Source organism: Chiloscyllium punctatum, chromosome 3 (assembly GCF_047496795.1).
Source record: "Chiloscyllium punctatum isolate Juve2018m chromosome 3, sChiPun1.3, whole genome shotgun sequence".
Classification (NCBI taxonomy): domain Eukaryota; kingdom Metazoa; phylum Chordata; class Chondrichthyes; order Orectolobiformes; family Hemiscylliidae; genus Chiloscyllium; species Chiloscyllium punctatum.
The window spans coordinates 142,400,805-142,425,058 of record NC_092741.1 but is presented as its reverse complement, the minus strand read 5'-3'; the positions used below and the strand labels follow the sequence as shown (position 1 = coordinate 142,425,058).

At 41.7% G+C, this 24,254-nt stretch overlaps 1 protein-coding gene across 1 annotated transcript in view; it reads left to right on the top strand.

Moving 5' to 3' along the window:
- Window positions 1–2,249: 2,249 nt before the first annotated feature.
- Window positions 2,250–24,254, top strand: part of LOC140454431 (protein disulfide-isomerase A6-like) — a 72,205-nt gene continuing 50,200 nt past the window's right edge. The window contains exons 1-3 of the mRNA XM_072549157.1: window positions 2,250–2,338; window positions 21,109–21,159; window positions 21,346–21,403. Coding sequence (XP_072405258.1) covers window positions 2,250–2,338; window positions 21,109–21,159; window positions 21,346–21,403 — 198 coding nt within the window. The remainder of the gene's footprint in view (window positions 2,339–21,108; window positions 21,160–21,345; window positions 21,404–24,254) is intronic.

Below are 24,254 nucleotides of genomic sequence, written 5' to 3'. Positions count from 1 at the left end.
TTCTAAGGGACAGACCCCTTATCGGTGATGAACCAAAAAGTAAAAATGATGTCAAACTCAAAGAGTAGACATATAATTCTGCAACGATAGGTGGCAGGTCAGAAGGTTGGACAGAATATAAAAAACAGCAAAGAATTACCAAAATACTTAAGGAGGGAAAAGTTAATGTATGAGAGAAAGTTAGCCAAAAATATAAAAACAAGAACAGTTTCTTCAGATATTTAAAAACAAATTAACAAAGTAAGTCTTGGTCCTACAGAAAATGATTCTGGGTAATTAGTAATGAAAGATAGGACTGGCCAGTGAATTGAACAGATATATTGAACTGTTTTCACTGGAGAGGACTTCAGTTGTATTCATAAAAAGCTGGAAATCAGAAATTGAAAGGGGGGAGGAACCTGAGAAAAGTGCAATTATCAGAGAAGTGATATTGAGTAAATTGAATATGCAAATACATTCTTGATCTGAGCAATATCCAGGCTGACTAAGCAAATAACATAGATGCCACACAAGTGACAGACAATGACCGTCTCCAAGAAGAGAGAATCTGACCGTTGCCTCTTGACATTTGGGGGCATTAGCATAATTGAATCTCCCAGTATCAAGAACCTGGGGGTTACTATTAACCATGCAATCAACTGGACTAGCTGTTTAAATATGATCACAAACAAAAACAGAAATTGCTGGAAAACCTCATCAGGTCTGGCAGCATCTGCGGAAAGAAATTAGTTAACAGTTCAGGTCTGGGGACTCTTCTTTAGAACTGATGGTCGCTAGGAGAAAGTTGTTTTTTATGCAGAAGATAGGGTTGGAGGAGGGATGAAGGAATAAATGCTCAGTGGAGATAAAGTCAAAGAGAGAGAAGAACAGTTGGAAAGACAAAGGCATGGATGACGGTCAGCCTAAATCAGAGGTGTGGAACCTTTTCATGTTGGAAAGCCGCACTATGTTAGTTGTAATCTAATAAGGCCGCATCCAAGAAACTTCAATTATATATTCTTCAAAATTCACATTATTTTGTAAAAATCTAACTACTATGTACTAACTAACTAAAAAAAATGAAAAAAAAAATGTTAATTCTAAAGTTAACCAACCTTTTAATGACTTTGTTGTGACTGCTTTTTGTAGGAAAGCATTTGAATATTTGGTTGCAGCATGCAGGCCTGCAGTTTTAGCTGATCCTCTAGATGGGTATCCGTCATTTGTGACCTTAAGGATGTCTTGATTTTGGTTAAGTAGGAGAATGTAGATTCACAGCAATAAGTGGTTGAAAAGCAAGAAAGCATTTTTCGTGCATGTTGCCGAAGGCATGGGTATTCTATTGCATTTTTCCATATTTCAATCGGGTCTTTCTTAGCGTCAAATAAGGACTTTAAAATGTCATCTTCTGAGAGCTCAATCAATTCAATCTGTAGTTCTTTAGGAGTCTTATGACTTACCTATTTTTTAATTGTGGCGGTCAGTCTGTGAGGATTATTTCACTGAATTTTCTTTTACTCTCTGGTATTTTAAATACATTCATTTTAAGATTAAAATAAAAATAATAAAGGACAAAAAAACATATTAATAAAAAATAAAAGATTTGTTCTGCAAAATTTGGATTCATTCAAAAGGCGGCACACAATGGCCGCGAAGGAGCATATAATAACAAGACCTGGTGTGTGGGACTTGGGGTAAGGACATGGGAGAAGGTGCCTCTAACCCTAAAATTGTTGAACTCAATTTGAGTCTAGAAGGCTGTAGAGCTCTCAAGTGGAAAATGAGGTGCTGTTCTTCCATCTTGCGCTGAGCTTCACTGGAGCACTGCAGCAAGCCTGTGACAGAGATGTTGGCTAGGGAACAAGGTGGTGTGTTAAAGTGGCAGGCACCTGGAAGCTCAGGGTCTTTTTTGCGGACAGGACATAGGTGTTCCACAAAGCAATCAACCACTCTATGCTTAATTTCCCCAATGTACAGGATACCACATTATGAGCATTGAATGCAGTAGACTAGATTGAGGGAAATGCAGGTAAAGCACAGCCTCACCTGGAATGTGTGTTTGGGCCCTTGGATACTGAGGAAAAAGGAAATAAATGGGGAGATGTTACACATGCAGTTGCAGGGAAAGATACTGTGGGCCTTTGGGAAGCTGGTTGAAGAGAAGAAGAATGGACCAGGGTGTCCCAGAGGGAATGATCTTTGCAGAAGGCTGACAAGGGAAGGGAGGGGAATGTGTGTCTTAAAGTGGCATCTTTCTGGAGATGGCAGAAATGGCGACTAATGATCTTCTGGACATGGATACTGGTGGGATGGTAGGTGAGGACAAGGGTAACTCTTGTTGTGGGAAGGAAGAAAGGGGGTAAGGGCTGAAGTGTGGGAGAAGGGTTGGACCCAGCTGAGGGCCCTGTCAACCATGGTGTTGGGGGATTCTTGGTTGATGAAGAAGGTGGATATTTCAGAGGCCCACATTTTGAAGGGTTTGCATCATCAGAACAAATGCAAAAGAGACAGAGGACCTGAGAAAATGGAATAGCGTCTTTACAGGAGACAAAAATATGGTGACTAGAAGAACAGGTCAGAAGGTGGAAATCCTGCAGTGAGTAACTTACTTTCTGATTCTTCAAAGCCTGTCCACCATCTACAAGTTTGCGTCAGGAGAGTGATGGAATACACCACTTACTAGAAGAATGCAGTTCCAACAACACTCAAGATTCAATACCATCTAGGAAAATCAAGCCTCTTTGATTGACCCCATATTTACAGACATACAAACCTCAAAAGCACAGTACCAGCAGCGTATACCATATATAAGGTACATGGTAGAATTTCACCAGAGTTCCTTAGACAGCATCTTCCAAATGCAACCATCTAGAAGTACAAGGGCAACAGATACATGGAAATACCATCCCCTGCAAATTTCTCGCTGTCTAATGGTGAACTACGAAAATTGTTCATTCCTGTCTGGTGCAAAAGCGCAAAGAGAACAGTGGTCAAACCATGGCTTACAGGGAGAATTAGAGATAGCATTAGATGCAAGAAAGAGACAGACAAATCGGCAAGCAAAAGCAATAGACCTGAGGATTGGGAAAAGTTTTTGTAGTCAGCAATGGAGAACCAAAGGATTGATTAAGAAGGGGAAAATAAAGTATGAGTAAGCTTGCGGGAACATAAGAACTGATAGTAAAAGTTTCTAAAGGTATGTACAGAGAAAAGGATTGATAAAAACTAATGTAGTTCTCTTGCAGTCAGAAATCAGTAGGGATGGGGGTGTGTAGGTTATTGTGGGGAACAATGAAAGGCTGACAAAACAATAAATTCATACTTTGCTTGTGTCTGCATGATGAGGACCTGAATAAAGTACCAGAAATTATGGGGAACACAGAGTTTAGTGAGAGGGAGGAACTGAAGCAAATTGTATTCATAGACAAATTTGTGTTTGAGAAACTGATGGAATTGAAGGCTGATAAATTCAAAGAGGCTGATAATCTATGTCCCAGAGTACTTAAGAAGTAATTGTTGTGGGTATGTTTGCTGAGCAGGGATTTGGTTTGCAGACGTTTAGACCCCTTTCTAGGTGACATCCTCAGTGCTGTGGAGCCTCCTGTGAAGTGCTGCTGTACTATGTCGGTTCGAATTTATTTGGTTTCATTCCCACTGCTTCCAATTATTGGTTCCGGTTGTTCGATGCAGTGGTCAGTATATTGGGTCAAGGTCAGTGTGTTTATTGATGGAGTCTGTGGATGAGTACCAAGCTTGTAGGAATTCTCCTCTGTTTAGCTTGTCCTATTATTGTTGTGTTGTCCCAGTTGAATGTGTCGTCCTTATCATTTGTGTGCTTAGATACTAAGCTTAGCTGGTCATGGCATTTAGTGGTTAGCTGATGTTCATGAATGCAGATGGCTAGTTGTCTGCCTGTTTGTCCTATATAGCATTTTGTGCAGTCTCTACATGGAATCTTGTACACCACGTCTGTCCTGCACATGATGGGAACTGGGTCTTTTGTTCTGGTGTGTTATTGTCTGAGGGTGGCTGTCAGTTTATGTGCTGTCATAAATCCAAGCAGTCAGAGGAGTCTGGCTGTCTGTTCCGAGATGTATTTTATGTAAAGTCAAAAATCACACAACACCAGTTTATCGTCCAACAGGTTTACTTGGAAGCACTAGTTTTCGATGTGCTGCTCCTTCATTAGGTAGCTGTGGAGCAGGATCATAAGACACAGAATTTATAGCAAGAGATTACAGTATCATGCAACTGAAATGATATGTTGAACAAACCTAGATTGCTATTAAATGTTTCATCTTTTAGAATGGGTTGCAGGTTTTGATTCATTAATATGTAAATCCCAGAAACTTTTTTAAGTCACATTCTCAAGATAATTAAGGTTTTATGCAAAACAGGTGACATCTCAGCTCAGACAGTGCATTAAAGGTGTGAGGTTAGAGTCTGCCTGTATCCCAATCTTGAGTCAGACTGGTTCTATTTCCAAAGTGGACTTTATAAAACATTACATGGATTGACTGCCTGCACTGACTGCCTGCATATTGTGCATGTTTCGAGCAAAATAGAATGTATCTGCAAATATAATTCTGCAAAAGCAAATTCACCCCACAGACCTATGTGTGTGTGCGTCCATGTGAGAGAGAGAGAGAGAGTATAAGTGCACGTGAGAGTGTGTGTGTTTGTGCATATGCATGCTTGGTAAAGTGTGTGTGTGAGTGTGAAGGCGTATAAACCTGTGATAGGGTCTGTGCATGGGTGTGATTATAGGGTGCTATATTTGTGTGTGTATTAGAGAGAGCATGTGAATGAGGGAGCATCTGTGTGTGTGTGTGTGTGTGTGTGTGTGTAATGTAGTGGGGTCACCTGTGGTGTGACATGAACCCAAGGTCCTGGTTGAAGCCATCCTCAAGGGTTCGAACTTGCTATCAGCCTCTGCTCGGCCACTCTGCTATGTTGCGTATCCCGAAGTCCAGCTTGAAGGAAGGTCACCTGAAGATCCAAGGCCGAACGTCCCTGATCATTGAAGTGATCCCCAACTGGGAAAGAACACCCCTGTTTGTTGATTGTTGTGTGATGTCCATTCATTCGTTATCATAGCATCTGCTGGATCTTGCCAACATACCATGCTTTGGGGCATCCTTGCTTGCAGCATATGAAATAGACAGTGTTGGTCAAGTCACATGAGTACCTGCTACGTACATGGTGGGTGCTGTCCTCACATGTAATGGTGATATCCATGTCGACACTCTAACACATCTTGCAGTGGTTGCCATGAAGGGTTGTACGATGTTGTGGTCCATGTTGTGCTGAAAGCTGGGCAGTTTGCTGCAAACAGTGGTCTGTTTAAGGTTTGATGGTTGTTTAAATGCAAGAAGTGGACGCATAGGGAAGGTCTTGGTGAGGTGCTTTCCCTCATCGATAATGTGTTGTAGGCCTCAAAGAACATGGCATAGTTTCTCCACTCCCAGGAAGTACTGGACAACGAAGGGTACCCTATCTGTTACATCCCATGTCTGACTCCTGAGAAGGTCATTACAGTTTCTCACTGTGGCTCATTGGAACTGGCGATTGATGAGTTGAGCATCGTACCCTCTTCTTATGAGGGCATCCTTGAGCATTCTAAACCATGTTAAACCCATTCTGAAAGATGAAAGACTTAACAGCAATCTAGATTTGTTCAATATAGCATTTCAGTTCCATGACACTGTAGTCCACCCCAGTCCAACACTGGCTCCTCCACATCATTTTTTATGTTAGGTTGAGTAGTTAATGTTGTGTCATGTTCTTGTCACATTGTTTGCCAGTTGTGGGGTTATCCATTCTTGGCAAAGACTTTGTAAAGGTCTTCTTATTCTTCTTTACACAGGTAGGGAGTGCTGCAGTGTGTTGTAGCCCTTTTGAACAGGGTCCTAATGCAGCTGCTGTTGTGTGTGTTTGGGTCATTTTAATTCAGCGTCTGGCCTGCGTGTGTGGTTTTTCTGTACACTTTTGTTATGCATTGTTCGTTCTGTGTTCTTTCTACCGTTACATCCAGGAATGGGAGTTTGTTGTTAATTTCCTCTTCTTGTAAATTTGATCCCTTTGAGCATGGTGTTGATAATTCAGTATGTGCTCTTGATCTCTGTTCTTTTAATTATTGCAAAAGTATCATTCCGGTATCTGATCCAAAGTTTGTTTCAGATTTGTGGGAGGGATGGTTGTTCTAGTCTTTGTATCATTGCTTCTGCTATAAGCTTGGAGAAAGAATGGCACTACAAGACAAAATGATTAAACTAGCTGACAGCAGAGAAGACAACGCAACAGACTCCTAGGTAAGAAACCTCTCCAACAGACAGCTCACAGATATAGAAAAAGTAGTACTAGTCAATGGATTCAACTACAACCACAGAGATGGAGAAAAAGCAGACTTCCTAGCTGCATTAGAATGTATGTTTAGAACAAATGGACTAACTGAAGAGACACAACAAATGGTCAAATAAACAATGAACTCTTACTAACAAAGAAAACACAAATGAACAACCTTAACACAAAGAGAGAGCAGCTCTAAAAACAGTCAAAAAGGACAAAAACATAATCAAAGTACCAGTGAATAAAGGCAGATGACAATAGTCAATTCTGGGTAATCCAAGATGGAGGATGGGAAAAAGTTGTGGCTTTAAGTGCTACTCCTCTTTTTTGAGGTATTTTACTGCGTTGGAGGTGATTTCCTTGAAGTCCAGGAGCAGACTTTATACTGTTTTGTATGTTGTTGCATTGTTTTGGAACTTTGGGGAAAAAAAAGTCAAAACAACGGCAGTTTTAAAAGGGAGAAAGACAGACAAAAGGCAGCGACCATGTGGTCAGTGAGAGAGAGAGAGAAAGAACCTAACTGCTAACCGACATAGCAGTGAATCTGCACAGTTACTGCCTTTGCCGTTTGAGTTCATGTATCTCTGGGCATCAGAAAGCTCACAACAAGTGCATAGTTTTTGACATGTAACCTTGCTGTAAGTCTGCATTCATGAGTAGAGTGGGTTCTTTCCTGATTATATGTTTTATTGAAATCTGTCTCTTGATTAAATTTTAAAAATATATATGATAAGTACTAAGTTAGGCTGGATCACTTTTTTAGAGCAAAATGACAATGCTATTTTCTGGGTCTGTAAATTGTGAAGGAACAAAGATTGCTTTTAGTGAAGTGATAAGCTCTTCATGTTAGGTGTGTGAGTTTGGGGGTTGTTTCCATGTTACTGATGTTTATGTCTGCAGGAAGTGAGTTTGGTTGTGAATCCCATCAGATCGCATAGATCATTTGGAGTGACAGTTACAGGTAATGAGGAATTTACAAGAGCTAGATGGCAGTTACAGGAAGTGAGAAAAGCGTCAGATACAGTCAGGTTGATGGGTTAACTCCAGGAAAGATAGGGGAAGGCAGATAGTGCAGGGTTCTTTTGTGGCTATCCCTATTCAAACAAGAATGTTGTTTTGGAAAATATAAGGGGTGATGGACTCTCAGGGGAATGGAGCACACACAGTCAAATTTCTGGTACCAAGGCAGACTCTAATGTAATGAGGGTTACATCAGGTTCCGAGCGATTGATTGCGATAGGGGATTCTCTAGTCAGAGGCACAGACAGACGTTTCGATGGCCAGCAGCAAAAAAAGTCAGAATGGTGTGTTGCCTCCCTGGTGCCAGGATCAAGGATATCTCAGAGGAGGTGTGGAATGTTCTCAAAAGAGAAATAGACCAGCAGGAGGTCATTGTACACGTTGGAACCAACAACATAAGAAAGGAAAAGGATTAGATTCTAAAGGGAGAATATAGAAAGTGAAGCAGGAATTTAAAAAGGAGGTCCTCGAGGGAGTAATATCTGGATTACTCCTGGTGCTACAAGCTAGTGGGGGTAGGAATAGGAGGATCGAGACAATGAATGTGTTGTTGAGGAGCTGGTGCAGGGGAGAAGGGTTTACATTTTTGGATCATTGGAATCTCTTCTGGGGAAGAAGTGACCTGTGCCAAGAAAGATGGATTTGACCTGCATTAAAAGGGGGATAATATACTGGTAGGGAGATTTGCTAGAGCTGTTCGGGAGGATTTAAACTAGCGAGATGGAGGCGGGGTGGTGGGACCCAGGGAAATTGTGAGGAAAGGGATCAACCTGAGACTGGTACAGTTGGGAAAAAGAGCAAGTCGAACAGTCAGGGCAGGCAGGAACAAAGCAGAGAACAAGGTAGGACTGATAAGTTAAATTGCTTTTATTTCAGTGCAAAAGGCTAAACAGGGAAGGCAGATGAACTCAGGACGTGGTTAGGAACATGGGACTGGGATATCATAGCAATTTCAGAGACATGGTTCAGGGATGGACAGGACTGGCAGCTTAATATTCCAAGATACAAATGTGAAAGGAAGGATAGAAAGGAGGGCAAGAGAGGAGGGAGTAGTGTTATTGATAGGGGATAGCATTACAGCTGTACTTAGGGAAGATATTCCTGGGAATACATCAAGGGAAGGTTTTTGAGTGGAAATAGGAAAGGGAAGATCACCCAAGTGGGATTGTATTATGGACCCCCTAATAGTCAGCGGGAAATTGAGAAACAAATTTGTAAGGAGATCTCAGTTATCTGTAAAAATAATAAGATGGTTACGGTAGGGAATTTTACCTTTCCAAACATAAACTGGGACTGCCATAGTGTTAAGGGTTTAGATGGAGAGGATTTTGTTAAGTGTGTACAAGAAAGTTTCTGATCCAGTACATGGATGTACCTATAGAGAAAGTGCAAAACTTGACCTACTCTTGAGAAATAAGGCAGGGCAGGTGACTGAGGTGTTAGTGGGAGAACAATTTGGGGCTAGCGACCATAATTCTATTAGTTAAAATAGTGATGGCAAAGGTATGACTGGATCTAAAAGTTGAAGTACTAAATTGGAGGAAGGCTAATTTTGGAGATATTAGGCAAGAACTTTCAAAAGCTGATTGAGGGCAGATGTTTACTGGAAAGGTACAGCTGGAAAATGGGAAGCCTTCAAAAATGAGATAACGAGAGTCCAGAGACAGTATATTCCTGTTAGGGTGAAAGGTAGGGCTGGTAGATGTAAGGAATGCTGGACAACTAGAGAAATTGAGGGTTTAGTTAAGAAAAAGAAGGAAACATATGTCAGGTATAGACAGGAGAGATAAAGTGAATCCTTATCAGAGTATAAAGGCAGTAGGAGTGTACTTCAGAGGGAAATCAGGAGGGCAAAAAGGGTTAAGGAGAATCCAAAGGGTTTTTATAAATACATTAAGGACAAAGGGTAACTGGAGGGAGCATAGGGCCTCTCAAAGATCAGCTAGGCAGCCTTTGTGTGGAGCCACAGGAGATGGGTGAGATACTAAAGGAGTATTTTGCATCAGTATTTACTGTGGAGAAAGACATGGAAGCTACAGAATGTGGGCAAATGAATGGTGACATCTTGAAAAATGTCCATATTAGATTAGATTAGATTACTTACAGTGTGGAAACATGCCTTTCAGCCCAACCAGTCCACACCGACTCTCCGAAGAGTAACCCACCCAGACCCATTTCCCTCTGACTAATGCACCTAACACTATGGGCAATTTAGCGTGGCCAGTTCACCTGACTGGCACATCTTTGGACTGTGGGAGGAAACCAGAGCATCCGGAGGAAACCTATGCAGACACGGGGAGAATGTGCAAACCCACACAGTCACCTGAGGCTGGAATCAAACCTGGGACCCTGGTGCTATGTGACACACATAGAAGTGGCTAAATCCCCAGGACCCTGATCAGGTGTACCCTGGAACTCTGTGGGAAGCTAGGGCAGTGATTGCTGGGGCCCTTGCTGAGATATTTGTATAATTGATAGCCACAGGTGAGGTGATGGAAGACTGGAGGTTGGCTAATGTGGTGCCACTATTTTAAAAAGGTGGAAAGGAAAAGCAGGGAACTGACATCGGTGGTGGGCAAGTTGTTTGAGGAATCCTGAGGGACAGGATTTACATGTGTTTGGAAAGGTAAGGACTAATTAGGGATAGTCAGCATGACGTTGTGTAAGGGAATTCATGTCTCATGAACTTGATTGAGTTTTTTAAAGAAGCAACAAAGAGGATTGATGAGGGCAGAGCGGTGGACATGATCTATATGGACTTCAGTAGGATGTTCGACAAGGTTCCTCATGGGAGACCGGTCAGCAAGGTTAGATCTTATGGAATATAGGGAGAACTAGCCATTTGGATATTAAACTGGTTTGAAGGTAGAAAAAAGGGTGGTGGTGGAGGGTTGTCTTTCAGACTGAAGGCTTGTGACCAGTGGTGTACCAAAACGACCGGTGCTGAGTCCACTACTTTTTGTCATTTATCATATGATTGTATGTGAACATAAGAGGTACAGTCAGTAAGTTTGCAGATGACACCAAAATTGGAGTGTAGTGTACAGCGAAGAAGGTTACCTCAGAGTACAACAGGATCTTGACTAGATGGGCCAATGGGCAGAGAAGTGGAAGATGGAGTTTAATTCAGATAAATGTGAGGTGCTGCATTTTGGGAAAGCAAATCTTAGCAGGATGTATACACTTAATGGTAAGGTCCTAGGGAGTGTTGCTGAACAAAGAGACCCCCTTGGACTGCAGTTCATAGCTCCTTGAAAGTGGAGTCACAGGTAGATAGGATAGTGAAGAAGGTGTTGTATGCTTTCTTTTATTGGTCAGAGTATTAAGTGCAGGAGTTGGAAGGTCATGTTGCGGCTGTACAGGATATTGGTTAGGCCACTGTTGGAATATTGCGTGCAATTCTGGTCTCCTTCCTATCGGAAAGATGTTGTGAAACTTGAAAGGGTTCAGAAAAGTTTTACAAGGATGTTGCCAGGGTTGTAGGATTTGAGCTACAGGGAGAGCCTGAACAGGCTGGGGATTTTTTCTCTGGATCGTCGGAGGTATAGAGGTGTACAAAATTAAGAGGGGCATGGATAGGGCAAATAGACAAAGTCTTTTCCCTGGGGTCGGGGCGTCCAGAACTAGAGGGCATAGGTTTAGGGTGAGAGGGGAAAGATATAAAAGAGATCTAAGGGGCAACTTTTTCACACAGAGGGTGGTACGTGTCTGGAATGAGCTGCCAGAGGAAGTGGTGGAGGCTAGTACAATTGCAACATTTAAGAGGTATTTGGATGGATGTATGAAGAGGAAGGGTTTGGAGGGATATGGGCCGGGTGCTGGCAGGTGGGACTAGATTGGGTTGGGATATCTGGTTCGCATAGACGGATTGGACCGAAGGGTCTGTTTCCATGCTGTACATCTCTATGACTCTATAAATGGGAGGTGCTGCATTTTGAAAATCAAATTGGAACACTTAATGGTAAGAGGGGAGTGTTGCTGAACTTGGAGTGTAGGTTCATAGTTCCATGAAAGTAGAGTTGTAGGTAGATAGGATAGTGAAGAAAGTGGTTGGTATGCTTTCCTTTATTTGTCAAAGTATTGAGTATAGGAGTTGAGAGATCATGTTGTGGCTATGCAGGACATTGGTTAGGCCACTTTTGGAATATTGTGTGAACTTCTGATCTCTTTCCTATCAGAAGGATATTATGAAACCTGAAATGGTTCAAAAACGATTTATAAGGATATTGCCAGGGTTGGAGGTTTTACACTATAGGGAGAGACTGAGTAGGCTGGGGCTGTTTTCCCTGGAGTGTCAGAAGCTGAGGGTTGACTGTATAGAGGTTTATAAAATCATGAGAGGTATGGACAGGATAAATAGTCAAGGTCTTTTCCCTGAGGTGGGGGAGTCCAGAACTAGACAGCATAGGTTTAGGACAAGAGGGGAAAGATATAAAAGGGACCTAAGGGGCAGTGTTTTCATGGAGAGGGTGGTGCATATTTGGAATGAGCTGCCAAAGGATGTAGTGGAGGCTGGTACAATTATAGCATTTAAAAGACATCTGGATGGGTATATGAATAGAAAGGGTTTAGAGGGATATGGGCCAAGTGCTTGCAAGTGAGACTAGATTAGTTTGGGTTATCTGGTCGGCATGAACGAGTTGGACTGAAAGGTCTGTTTCTGTATTGTACTTCTCTGTGACTCTACAAACAAAACTGACTACATGCAAAAAGCAGAGGAACTACTTGCAGATACCGACACCTGTCGACAGAGAGAGTGTGACCTCATGCTACAATTAACCAGTAGAACATACAACACTATGGAACCTACACAAAAATGGACCAATAACCAAGACAGACCTACAAAAGATGAAACCAGAAAGCACCAACATCCCATGATTTTCCATATTACCTAAGGTACACACAATAGACATATCACTTAGACCCATCGTGGCACCTCCAGCAACTGACAAAAGAACTTCAACAAAAACTCAAACGTCTAATCCGTGGATCCAAACACTCCAACCCTGGCATCACAGGAATTCCAAGACATTATCAAGACCATAAACGTAGACAAGGACGAAGCAATGGTCTCATTCGATGTAACAGTGCAGTTTACCTCGATTGACAAAATCCATACCGACCAGATGTCCTAAATTAATCTAAGCTCATTTGCCAGCATTTGGCTCATACCCATCTAAACCCTTCCTATTCATATATCCATCCAGATGCATTTTAAATGTTGTAATTGTACCAGCCTCCACCACGTCCTTTGGTAGCTTGTTATGTACATGCACCATCCTCTACTTGAAAGTGTTGCCCCTTAGATCCCTTTTAAATCATTCCCCTCTCACCCTCAGCCTATGCCCTTTAGTTTTGGACTGCCCCACTCCAGAAAATGACCTTGTCTATTTACCCTATTCATACCCCTCATGAGCTTATAAACATCTATTAGGTCACCCCCCCCCCCCCAACTCTCTGACACTCCAGGGAAAATAGTCTCATTCTTTCACACTCTCCCTTTGTTCAAACCTTCCAACCCTTGTAACATCCATGTAAATCTTTTCTGAACCCTTTCAAGTTTCACAACATCCTTCCTTTAGCAGGGAGGCCAGAATTGCACACAGTATTCCAAAAGGGGCCTAATCAACGTCCTGTAGAGCTGTGACATAACCTCCCAACTCCTATAACCCAGTGCATTGAACAATAAAGGCAAGCATACCAAACGTCTTCTTCACTATACTATCTACCTGCAATTTCACTTTCAAGGAACATTGTACCTGCATCCAAGGTCTCTTTGTTCAGCAACACCCCTCAGGACCTTACCATTAAGTGTATAAGTCCTGCCCTGATTGGCCTTTTCAAAATGCAGCACCTCACATTTATCTAAATTAAACTACGTCGGCCACTGCTCAGCCCATTGGTCCATCTGATCAAGATCCCATTGCACTCTGAGGTAACCTTCTTCACTGTCTATTACACATCCAAGTTTAGTGTCACCTGCAAATTTACTAACCATACCTTTAGTGTTCACATCCAAATCATGATGAAAAGCAGTGGACCCAGCACCGATCCTTGTGGCATACCACTGGTCACAGGCCTCCAGTCTGAAAAGCAATCCTCTACCACCATCCTCTGTTTTCTACCAGTTCAGTATCCAGATGGCCGTCTTTGAGCTTAAGGGGATATAATGAACAACTGAGAGTCTTACCGACCTTTCTAGAATTAGGTAGATGATTAAACCTCTTTTGAGAAGTGCTCATTATCTCAGCTATCTTGCCAAGGTAAAGGATGTTCCTCTTTTTGTTCACTGCTATTATGTAATGCTAAATCACAGTAAGAGAATTATGGAGCTGAGGAGCTCTCCTGGCTGCTGGACTGCTGTTACATTTTAACATTGGAGTATATTAAATATGTGAGTCACTGACATTATTTACATTGTAGAGAGTGGATCAGCAGCTTGACATGACGAGAATGAAGCAAAGGGCTAATAGTTTGAATCCCGATGATTCATTTACTCTTTATAGATTTGGTGGCTTCATTGTTGGTGCATGAACGACAGCAAGGCATGTGTTGATGCTGTGCGACAAGGTTCCTGGAGGCCAGATCTCCTTGAAGGCGGTACTTGTACTGAGTTGGTGAGATGCTTGATGTTGCCAATGAATGTTCAGTGGTTGCTCCCTCCTCTGTGACTTGATAGGGATATGTGTACCATGATGGGATTCCGTTGAGGGCTTACGATTGGAAAGAACTCCCAAGGTGGGATTGCTGTTCTTAGTTGCATTGTGCTGTTGTGGCCTGCTAAAGATGCAAATGAAATACGAAAAGACACACACACACAGCAGCTAGAGGGTACAGGGAGAGTACGGTTCCTCTAAATTTGGAGTTTTTGCCCATGTCTGTCCAGGGGTTCTGCCACTGATGAGTAAATGATGTCTCAAACCATATGTAGGAGCTGTCCTTCCATAATCTTCCCCTCCCGCTTGTCCTTGCAGGAGAAGCAGGCACAAAACACCCGTGAGATGGCAAAGACTAAAGGCTGTTTAGGTTGAGAGGTAAAGAACATAAGTAAGATCCCACTGTAAGAATGTGTTGTTGACAGTGATTTCCCTATTCCATATTGCCAGATGAGAAGCTCATGGGGGCATGATGCCAGTAGGTGGTTGCAAAGGGAGATGCATGGGTCCACTGAAATCCTGATGTGACAGCACTCTCACTGGTATGCCCCATCACTGTGGAACCTGCAAAATCTGTATACCTGCCCTTCATGACCTTCTCTTGTACCTCACACAGGACCTGGTGGTGTATGAATTTCCCCATGAGCCAAAAAATCCCTCCAACATCAGAATGAAGTGATGTTCAAGCATGCATTTCACGTCAAACGAGCACATCAGGCACTGACACCTATGTATCCATCTTGGTGACTCCCAGCTTATTTCTGTCTGTGACATTGTGTGAGAAGCCCAGCACAATGTGAAGAAACAGATGTTTGAGGCATACATGTGAGGCCAATCCTCCTTGGTGGAGAGAGAGCAGTCCCAATAACATTCTGCCAAGCAGTGCGAAAGGCTTCAGGAGTCACTGTTTGCAGCTCAGTTCTTGGACCAATAACAATAGATGTGTGGACATCTATCAGAAATCCCTGATGGTGTATGATCTCATGTCATGTAAATGGAGGATTCTAAAGAACAACTGGCTTGGCCTTGGAACCGAGTCTTGGAACTTTGAGTGCAAGATCTCCTTCCTTGAAAAAGTGCTTAACATCATGGAGTGATACATGGCATGTGTGATGTTCTGCATTTGGTACACTGATCTTTTCATAGCCTAGACCAGTCAGCTTAGACCTTGAGCATGAATGTCCATTGAGTAGGTGAGGATCTGCAGACCCTGAACAGGCCTCAAGCACAGGTGCTCCAAACATAGCTATAAAGAATGCCAGCTGTGCCGAGCAGCAGACTGCTTCAAGCCAGTGAGAAACCTGACTAAATGCCGAGGGTGCTTAAGAGGAGGATGAGGATTCGCTGCAGCTGGTGGGACCCTCATCATTCTCAGCTTGTCTGATAGAGAAAGAGTCTATGGTTCAAATCCCAGTGAGAACAGCTGCCCTGTTTAGATACAAGCAGCATTGTCACAAGGGGGACTTCAACAGCATGGCAAAGCTGACTGCCTATTACCTCACATGGAGAAATTGAGGACTGCAGATGCTGGAGAGCTGAGTCAAAAACTGTGGTGCTGGAAAAGCACAGCCAATCAGGCAGCATCCGAGGAGCAGGAAAGTCAACTTTTCGAGCATAAGCTCTTCATCACAAAGAAGAGCTCATGATCAAAACGTCGACTCTCCTGCTCCTCAGATGCTGCCAGACTGGTTGTGCTTTTCCAGCACTACACTTCTCAACTCAGACCTCATCGTGTCTGAACTGTAGATGTGAGCAGTCCACCTTCTCCACCTTCAAGGCAACAATGGGAGCATATCATAGAGTGTTCATGTTTGCAAGGCATATTTGGCCAGTGTGGTTTATTATCTATATGCAGGTAAACTTCTTTTAACATTGTCTTTTGAGATTATTTTGGGGTTTCTTTTTAGGGTCTGTTTCCTCATTGATTTATATTCTGGTTAATTTCATACATTTCTGCATCATCTTGTGTTCGTGTCATCTCAAGTTGGGACCTGATCTTAACTTCTCAAATCAATTATGAGAAGGCCAACAGTCAGAGACAGGCTGAGCTCAATTTCTGGCTCTTGTAATTTCTGCTGATTTTATCAAGACAGTTAATACAGGCAAATTCAGTTAAGACCAGGGAATTAAAATGGCCTATGCTTCATACTGAAAAATCCACAAGGATATCCTTTTAGCCTCATAGTATGTACATGTGAGTTATTTTTGGTATAACATCAATTAAAACAGGTATTTCTGAGCCAGAGGAGTCAGCTGGGGAATATCATAGACATATTATGGAAATTAAGTTGCACCAATGTTCATATAATTTATAGAAATAATAATTAAATAGGTTTGGCTCAGATCAGCTCCCCTATTAACAAATTCAGTACTGCTGTGAGGTTTTAAAATTGTATGATCTCGATTGAAACATTTATATTCATTTGGTATCTGTTGTATTTTGATGGCAATATTTTGACGAAGGTGTAGAAGGCTCCAAGAGATAGTTAGAAGATAGACCAGGGGTTCAGATCAGAGAGTGTAGCCGTTTACTATGAAAATTTTTACCAAAAGCATAAACGGAATAATAAATCTGTCAATTATTCCATATTGTATTGCCACAATACTGGAAAATATCCAGTCTTACTAGTGCTGAATAAAGTTTAATCGCTGCCTCCAAAATTGGTCAGTGTCAAATCATTGACGATTTGGGTTTCCTCTTGCTAAATCTTTACAATGTAGAATGGTTACAACACAAAATGAGGTCATTCAGTCTAATGTTCATGCTACCTCTCTGCAAGAGCAAATCACTCAGTGCCACTCACCCACCTGTTCTCTGTAGCCCTGCAAATCTTTTGTTTGTTCTCAGATAATTGTGCAATCCACTTTTGAAAGCCACAATTGAATCCACCTCCACCACATACTGACTCAGTGCGGTCCAGATCCTAATCGCACACTGTGTAAAAGCTTTTCCCTATGCCTTTGTTGCTTCATTTGTCATTCACATAGTGCACTCTGATTCTCTAATCTTCTGTCAATGGGAACAACTTCCTGTTGATTTTGTCCATACCCCTGTTGAACATTTCAGCAATTTGCCTGCATATTTATTCTATCTATCATGATGTCTGGGTGTTTACAATATACTTGCAGCAACGTACCAGAAGTGCCTGAAGCTTCTTGGTGGAAAAAAATATCTGAGTGAATTATAATCAAAATACTTCATGTGAAGGGGTAGAGGAGGGGAGATGGTGACAACAACGCCCTGTTCCTGAAACCAGACCTTCTGGTGAGCTTACGGCTACAACTGATATTATTGCCACTCATTAACTGGTCTTAGCTGAGGCCAAGTACTGCAATGGATTTACCTAGCCCTATTTTCATGCATGTTCAGTTTTACAGTGGGCAACTAATGGTAAACTACCCTTTCCATTTTGTACATCTTCCACCATCAGTATATTGGCGGACTTTAGAATGTGAAGTATGTTGTGGTTCTGTTCGCCAAGCTGGGAATTTGTGTTGCAGACGTTTCGTCCCCTGTCTAGGTGATATCCTCAGTGCTTGGGAGCCTCCTGTGAAGCGCTTCTGTGATCTTTCCTCCGCCATTTGTAGTGGTTTGAATCTGCTGCTTCCAGTTGTCAGTTCCAGCTGTCCATTGCAGTGGTCGGTATATTGGGTCCAGGTCGATGTGCTTATTGATTGAATTTGTGGATGAGTCTCATCCACAGATTCAATCAATAAGCACATCGACCTGGACCCAATATACCGACCACTGCAACGGACAGCTGGAACTGACAACCAGAAGCAGCAGATTCAAATCACTACAAATGGCAGAGGAAAGATCACAGAAGCGCTTTACAGGAGGCTCCCAAGCACTGAGGATGTCACCTAGACAGGGGACGAAACGTCTGCAACACAAATTCCCAGCTTGGCGAACAGAACCACAACAACTAGCACCCGAGCTACAAATCTTCTCACAAACTTTGAATGTGTAGTATTGCAAAATCCAGGCCAAGAATTCTGCAGAGCCTCAGATCTATTACTGTTACTTTGACTTTCTTACATTGACCTCTTCTTTCCTGATCAGAGCCTAGCAATTTTAGACACTTAGTACTTTACAGGAATACTAGATGTTGTGCATAAATAGGTGGCAGTGATGGAAATTCAATGTATGATATCCCTACGTCATTATCACCTTTTTTTAAAGAAGCAACATACCTTCTTTTCTGAACCAACAACAGAAATTGGTGGTGAAACTCAGCAGGTCTGGCAGCATCTGTGGAGAGAAAATAGAGCTAACATTTCAAAACTGGTAACACCTCAGATTCTACCAATATGCAACAGATAATATTAATAAAGTGTTACATGAGATGAAGGTCTAAAAATAATTGGGGGGATAGAATAGTAAAATATGCAACTTTTCTATGGGTAATAGTCACTTCCTGCGAGTAGCCATTTCTCTTTCCAGTCAGTCTGCTACCTACATGGGATAAAAACAATAACTGCAGATCCAGAACCTACATGGGATGTACATGACAGAAACAGACCGAAGTTTAAGCAGACTATGTTGATGTTTATGCTCCAATCACCACTTTTCGTAGTTTTTCCTCACATAAATTTATCATTATAACCAGTTTCCTTATGAAATGATCTAATTTTCCCTGAACTGCATCTATATTATTCACTTAAGTGTTCTCCCGAATAGCAAGTTCCAAACACTTACCACACTTTACATGAATATGTTTCTTCTGAATTCCCTATTGCATTTTTTTGTGACAATCTTGTGTTGATTTAGAACATAGAACAGTACAGCACAGTACAGGCCCTTCAGCCCTCCATATTGTACTACCCTTTTATCCTACTCTAAGATCAGACTAACCTACATACCCTTCCATGTCCTATCTTCCATGTACTATCTTCCATGTACTATCTTCCATGTGCCAATCCAAGAGTCGCTTAAATGTCCCTAATGTATCTGACTCTACTACGACTGCTGGCAGTGCATTCCACTCACCCACCACTCTCTGTATAAAGAACCTACCTCTGACATTTCCTCTCAACCTTCCTCCAGTTACCTTAAAATTATGCCCCCTCGTGATAGAAATTTCTGCTATGGGAAAAAGTCTGGCTACATACTCTATCTATGCCTCTTGACATCGTTTACACCTCTGTCATGTCACCTCTCATCCTTCTTCACTCCAGTGAGAAAAGCCTTGGCTCCCTTCTTCATAAGACATGCCCTCCAGTCCAGGCAGCATCCTGGTATATCTCCTCTGCACCTTCTTTAAAGCTTCCACATCTTTCCTATAATGAGGCAACTAGAACTGAATACAATATTCCAAGTGTGGTCGAACCAGCATAAACTTGCAGCTCTTAAACTCAATCCCCCTGCGAATGAAAGCCAACACACCATGCACCTTCTTAAGAACCCTATCAACTTGAGTGGCAACTTTGAGGGATCTATACACATAGGCCCCAAGATCCCTCTGTTCCTCCACACTGTCAAAAATCCTAGCTTTAACCCTGTATTCTGTATTCAAATTCGACCTTCCAAAATTTATCAGTTTATATTTTTCCAGGTTAAACTTCATCTGACACTTCTCAGCCCAGCTCTGCATCTGTCAATGTCCTGTTGCAACCTACAATAGCCCTCCACACTATCCACCACTCCACCAACCTTTGTGTCATCGGTACATTTACTAACCCATACTTCCACTTCCTCATCCAAGTCATTTATAAAAATCACAAAGAGCAGAGGTCCCAGAACTGATCCTTGCGGAACCCCACTGGTCATCAAGCTCCATGCTGAATACCTTCCACCGACTGCCACCCTTTGTCTTCTACGGGCCAACTAATTCTGAATCCAGATGGCCATATTTCCCTGTATCCAATATCTCCTCACTTTCTGAATGAGCCTACCATGGGGAACCTTATCAAAGGTTTGCCTTGCTGAAATCCATCTATACTACATTCGCTGCTCTACCCTCATCACCTTGTTTTGTCACATCCTCAAAGAATTCAATAAGGTTTGTGAGGCATGACCTGCCCCTTACAAAGCCATATCTCTATTCAAACTATGGTTTTCCAAGTAATCATAAATCCTGTCTCTCAGAATCCTCTCCAATACTTTGCCCACCACTGACATAAGACTGGCTGGTCTGTAATTCCCGGGGTTATCCCTATTCCATTCCTTGAACAAAGGAATAACTTTTGCCATCCTCCAATCATCTAATACTATTCTACTGGACATTGAGTTTGCAAAGATCATTGCCAATGGCAATCTCTTCCCTCGCTCCTGTAGTAACCTAGGGTATGTCCTGTCTAACCCAGGGGATTTATTTCTCAAAAATGTTAGCACATCCTCCTTCCGAACATCAACCTGTTCTAGCATTTCCTGGGATTGTATTCATTGAAGTTTAGAAGATTAAGGGGAGACTTAATAGAGACGTACAAGATAATACATGGCTTGGAAAGGGTGGATGCTAGGAAATTGTTTCCGTTAGGTGAGGAGACTAGGACCCATGGACACAGCCTTAGAATTAGAGGGGGTAAATTCAGAACAGAAATGCGGAGACATTTCTTCAGCCAGAGAGTGGTGGGCCTGTGGAATTCATTGCCGCAGAGTGCAGTGGAGGCCGGGACGCTAAATGTCTTCAAGGCAGAGATTGATAGATTCTTGTTGTCTCAGGGAATTAAGGGCTACGGGGAGAATGCGGGTAAGTGGAGTTGAAGTGCCCATCAGCCATGATTGACTGGCAGAGTGGACTTGATGGGCCGAATAGCCTTACTTCCACTCCTATGTCTTATGGTCTTATTTCAGTTTGTTTCATGTTGTCCTCAGAAACATCAAGGTCCCTCTCAGTAGTGAATACTGAAGCAAAGTATTCATTTAAAGACCTCCCCAATTTCCTCCACCTCTAGGCACCAGTTCCCTCCACTATCCCTGATTGGCCCTACCCTCACTCTGGCCATCCTCTTGTTCCTTACATAAGTGTAGAATGCCTTCGGGTTTTCCTTAATCCTACCTGCTAAAGCTTGAAATTTTCCACTCCAAGGTGACTACAAAGATAAAGTATAAAAGTAAGTACAGATTCTGAATATTAAAATTCTTGATGTTTTATCATTTCAGGTACTATAGCCTGCACATGCTTTTTGAGTGTAAGTGCATTCTACTCATCAAGTAATGTGATAAAATTAACTTCAATAAATTTCAATTCTCAAGTTATTCAGAGTGACAAACTTTGGCTAGTAAAATTCTATGTTCATTGGTAAGTAAGTTGTTTCTGAGTTTGCCTTGTACTTTGTAACTGTTATTGTAAATGTTTAAGTATTTTATTTAGTAGCTGCTACTTTTCTTATGTTGCAGGTGTGAACATTGTGAGCAGTTTGTCTCAGAATGGAATAATGTAGCTAATGCTTTAAAGGTAACATAACGAGGCCACTTAAGTATACAATCTTTCTTCCTTTTTTTACCTAATTTGTAATGTCGACTGACATTTTCAAAAAAATGTTTCTTTTTATGAACAGGGTATTGTTAAAGTTGGTGCAATAGATGTGACTAAATATGCATCAATAGGACATCAGTATGAAATAGAGGAATTTCCCACTATCAAATTCTTTGGGCCTAATAAGAACAAGCCAGAAAAATATTATGGTATACAATATTCTTTATTAATAATGATTGATGTTTTGACATGTTAATTATCAGAAGATGTTTTGCAGACTTGTTTTAATGTAGCTCACTTTAAAATGCCTAATATAGAATTTAATTACTCAGGAGGAAGGTCAAGTACAGCCATTACCAATGGAATCCTTAATTCAATACGATTCATAGTAAAGGAGAGACTAAATAAACAAGACAATCTATGTGGATCCGGAGGCCAGGTGAAAAATACTATTTTAAAATTTATGCATTATCATTTTAAAATTTTATCTTTATGTATAATTTTCTTAGAATTTTCTTTCAAAAACTTATCTTCTATACTGATGCTGAATGTTCTCTTGAACACTACAGTTAAATATTTTTTGATGAAGAAAATGTAAGTGTGAAAAGATAGGTAGGAATAATTGAGATGTCACATATTTTTTAGAAAGTAAGTTTCTAAGTCAGAAGAGGAGCAAAGGAGCCGAGCAGTAAAAGTAACAGAATTGATGGGTCATAAAAAAGCAAAGCACTTGGTTTAATTTCTGGACGCATATAATTTTCAGGTATATAAGTTAAATTGAACATTAAAAGAACCTTGGCTAGGTCGCACTTAGAATGCAATGCAGAGTTCTTGGGTTGGATTTTTGCTGAGTCAAGTTGACTCAAGGAGCCCTTTTAAAAATGGCATTCAATACCCAACTTTGGATTTCTGACTCTTTTCCTGGGCTTTCTGATTTTTGGTAATGCCTTTTAAAGGTATAGTCTGGTTCAGGTAGAGAGCCCACATCCAGCACTCCTGACCTGGCAGGCTTTCGTGGCAATAGGCATGTTTACTCCTTCACAATTACTTTGAGTTGGCCCAGGTGTTGAAAAGATTTTCTTTCACAGCACTTCAGAAATGTTGTGAGCCATGGTCTGCATGAGGAAACCTTCTGTAAGGTAACTTCAAAAAGTCTTCCTTGTGCCCCCATATCAAGGTATGCACCTGCAAACAATTCTATGTTGCATCATGCCCCCATGTCAAGCCACGCTCCTCATCCCATCCCAATGCTTACTATGGTGAGCTATGACATTTCCATAGGCAAAAGTGAGGACTGCAGATGCTGAAAACCAGAGTTTAGATTAGAGTGGTGCTGGAAAAGCACAGCAGGTCAGGCAGCATCCGAGGAGCAGGAAAATCAACGTTTCAGGCAAAAGCCTGAAACATTCATCAGGAATATTCCTGATGAAGGGCTTTTGCCCAAAACATCAAATTTCCTGCTCCTTGGATGCTGCCTGACCTGCTGTGCTTTTCCAGCACCACTCTAATCTATGACATTTCCATGTCCATTCATCCACTAGAGAAGCAATATATCCTGTAGTAATGGTTTTGTATCTTTAAAAATGTATTTAAAAAGTGACTTTCCATTATAGAGTCATACAGCACAGAAACAGATCTTCAATCCAACCAGTCTATGCCAAACATAATCCCAAATGGAACTAGTCCCACCTGCCTGCTCTGGCTGATATTGCTCCAAACCGTTCCTATTCATGTACTTATCCAAATGTCTTTTAAAGGTTGTAATTATACCTACATCCACTACCTCCTCAAGATATTCATTCCACACGCAAACAACCCTCTGTTTAAAAAAAATTTGCCCCTCGTGTCTTTTTTAAAAAATCTTTGTCCTCTCACCTTAAAAATGTGCCCCCTTGTCTTGAAATCCCCCATCCTAGGGAAAAGGCAACTACAATTAGCTCAATCAATACCCCTCATTATTTTATAAATTTTTATAAGGTCGCCTCTCACCTCCTATACTGCAGTGAAAAAAGTCCCAGTCTATCTGTTATTTAAAAGAACTCAAATCACTGCAGTAAGTGTCAGTTATGCAGACCCTTTAAGGTTTCAATAGGTGAGGCTGTAAGGTACCTGATACCACTTAACCATGTGTTAATTAATATTATGACATTGACAGCAGACGTCAGACCGCCTAAGCTGTCAATCAGACAGAAGCACAAAGTGTTTCAGCACTTTGGTGGACACCAGAGTTCTCAGTCTTAGAATGCATATTGAAGCTTGGAGTGAAATAAAGAAGAATGTGAATGAGAGTTGAAGGAGCACAAACATTACCATTTGGATCCATTAGCCAGTTACTTTGCAGTATACTCCATGACAAGCTATATGTCAGACAGCGTAGGGAAATTAAGTCAATGAAGTCCATAGACAATGCCTCATCAAATTTGCCAAGTCAAATAGTCCTTTACTGATTGATTCTAGTCATCCTTAATAACATCTGGGGAGGGTTCCCAAATTGAAAGAACTATCCAATAGCCAAATCTAGCAACAGCCATAGTCAAGTAACATAGTCATTCTTGCAGATTCCTATCTTATAGACAGTGTCCAAGCACCACACCACTTTCCATCGGCATGCCCTGTCTCAGCAGCAGAACTTTGGAAGAGTTTCCAGGACAATGGTGTGTAGTCAAGATGTAATTGGACTGGAGTTCTCAATGGACTCTGGACCCTATGAACCCTAATACATGAAATCAAACCTGGCAAGAAAACCTCTTCTGGATTAGCATGTACCCTGGAGCTAGTTAACCAGACAACACCCCCCCTCCCCCCCACCATCCCCCCAACCTCCAAAACA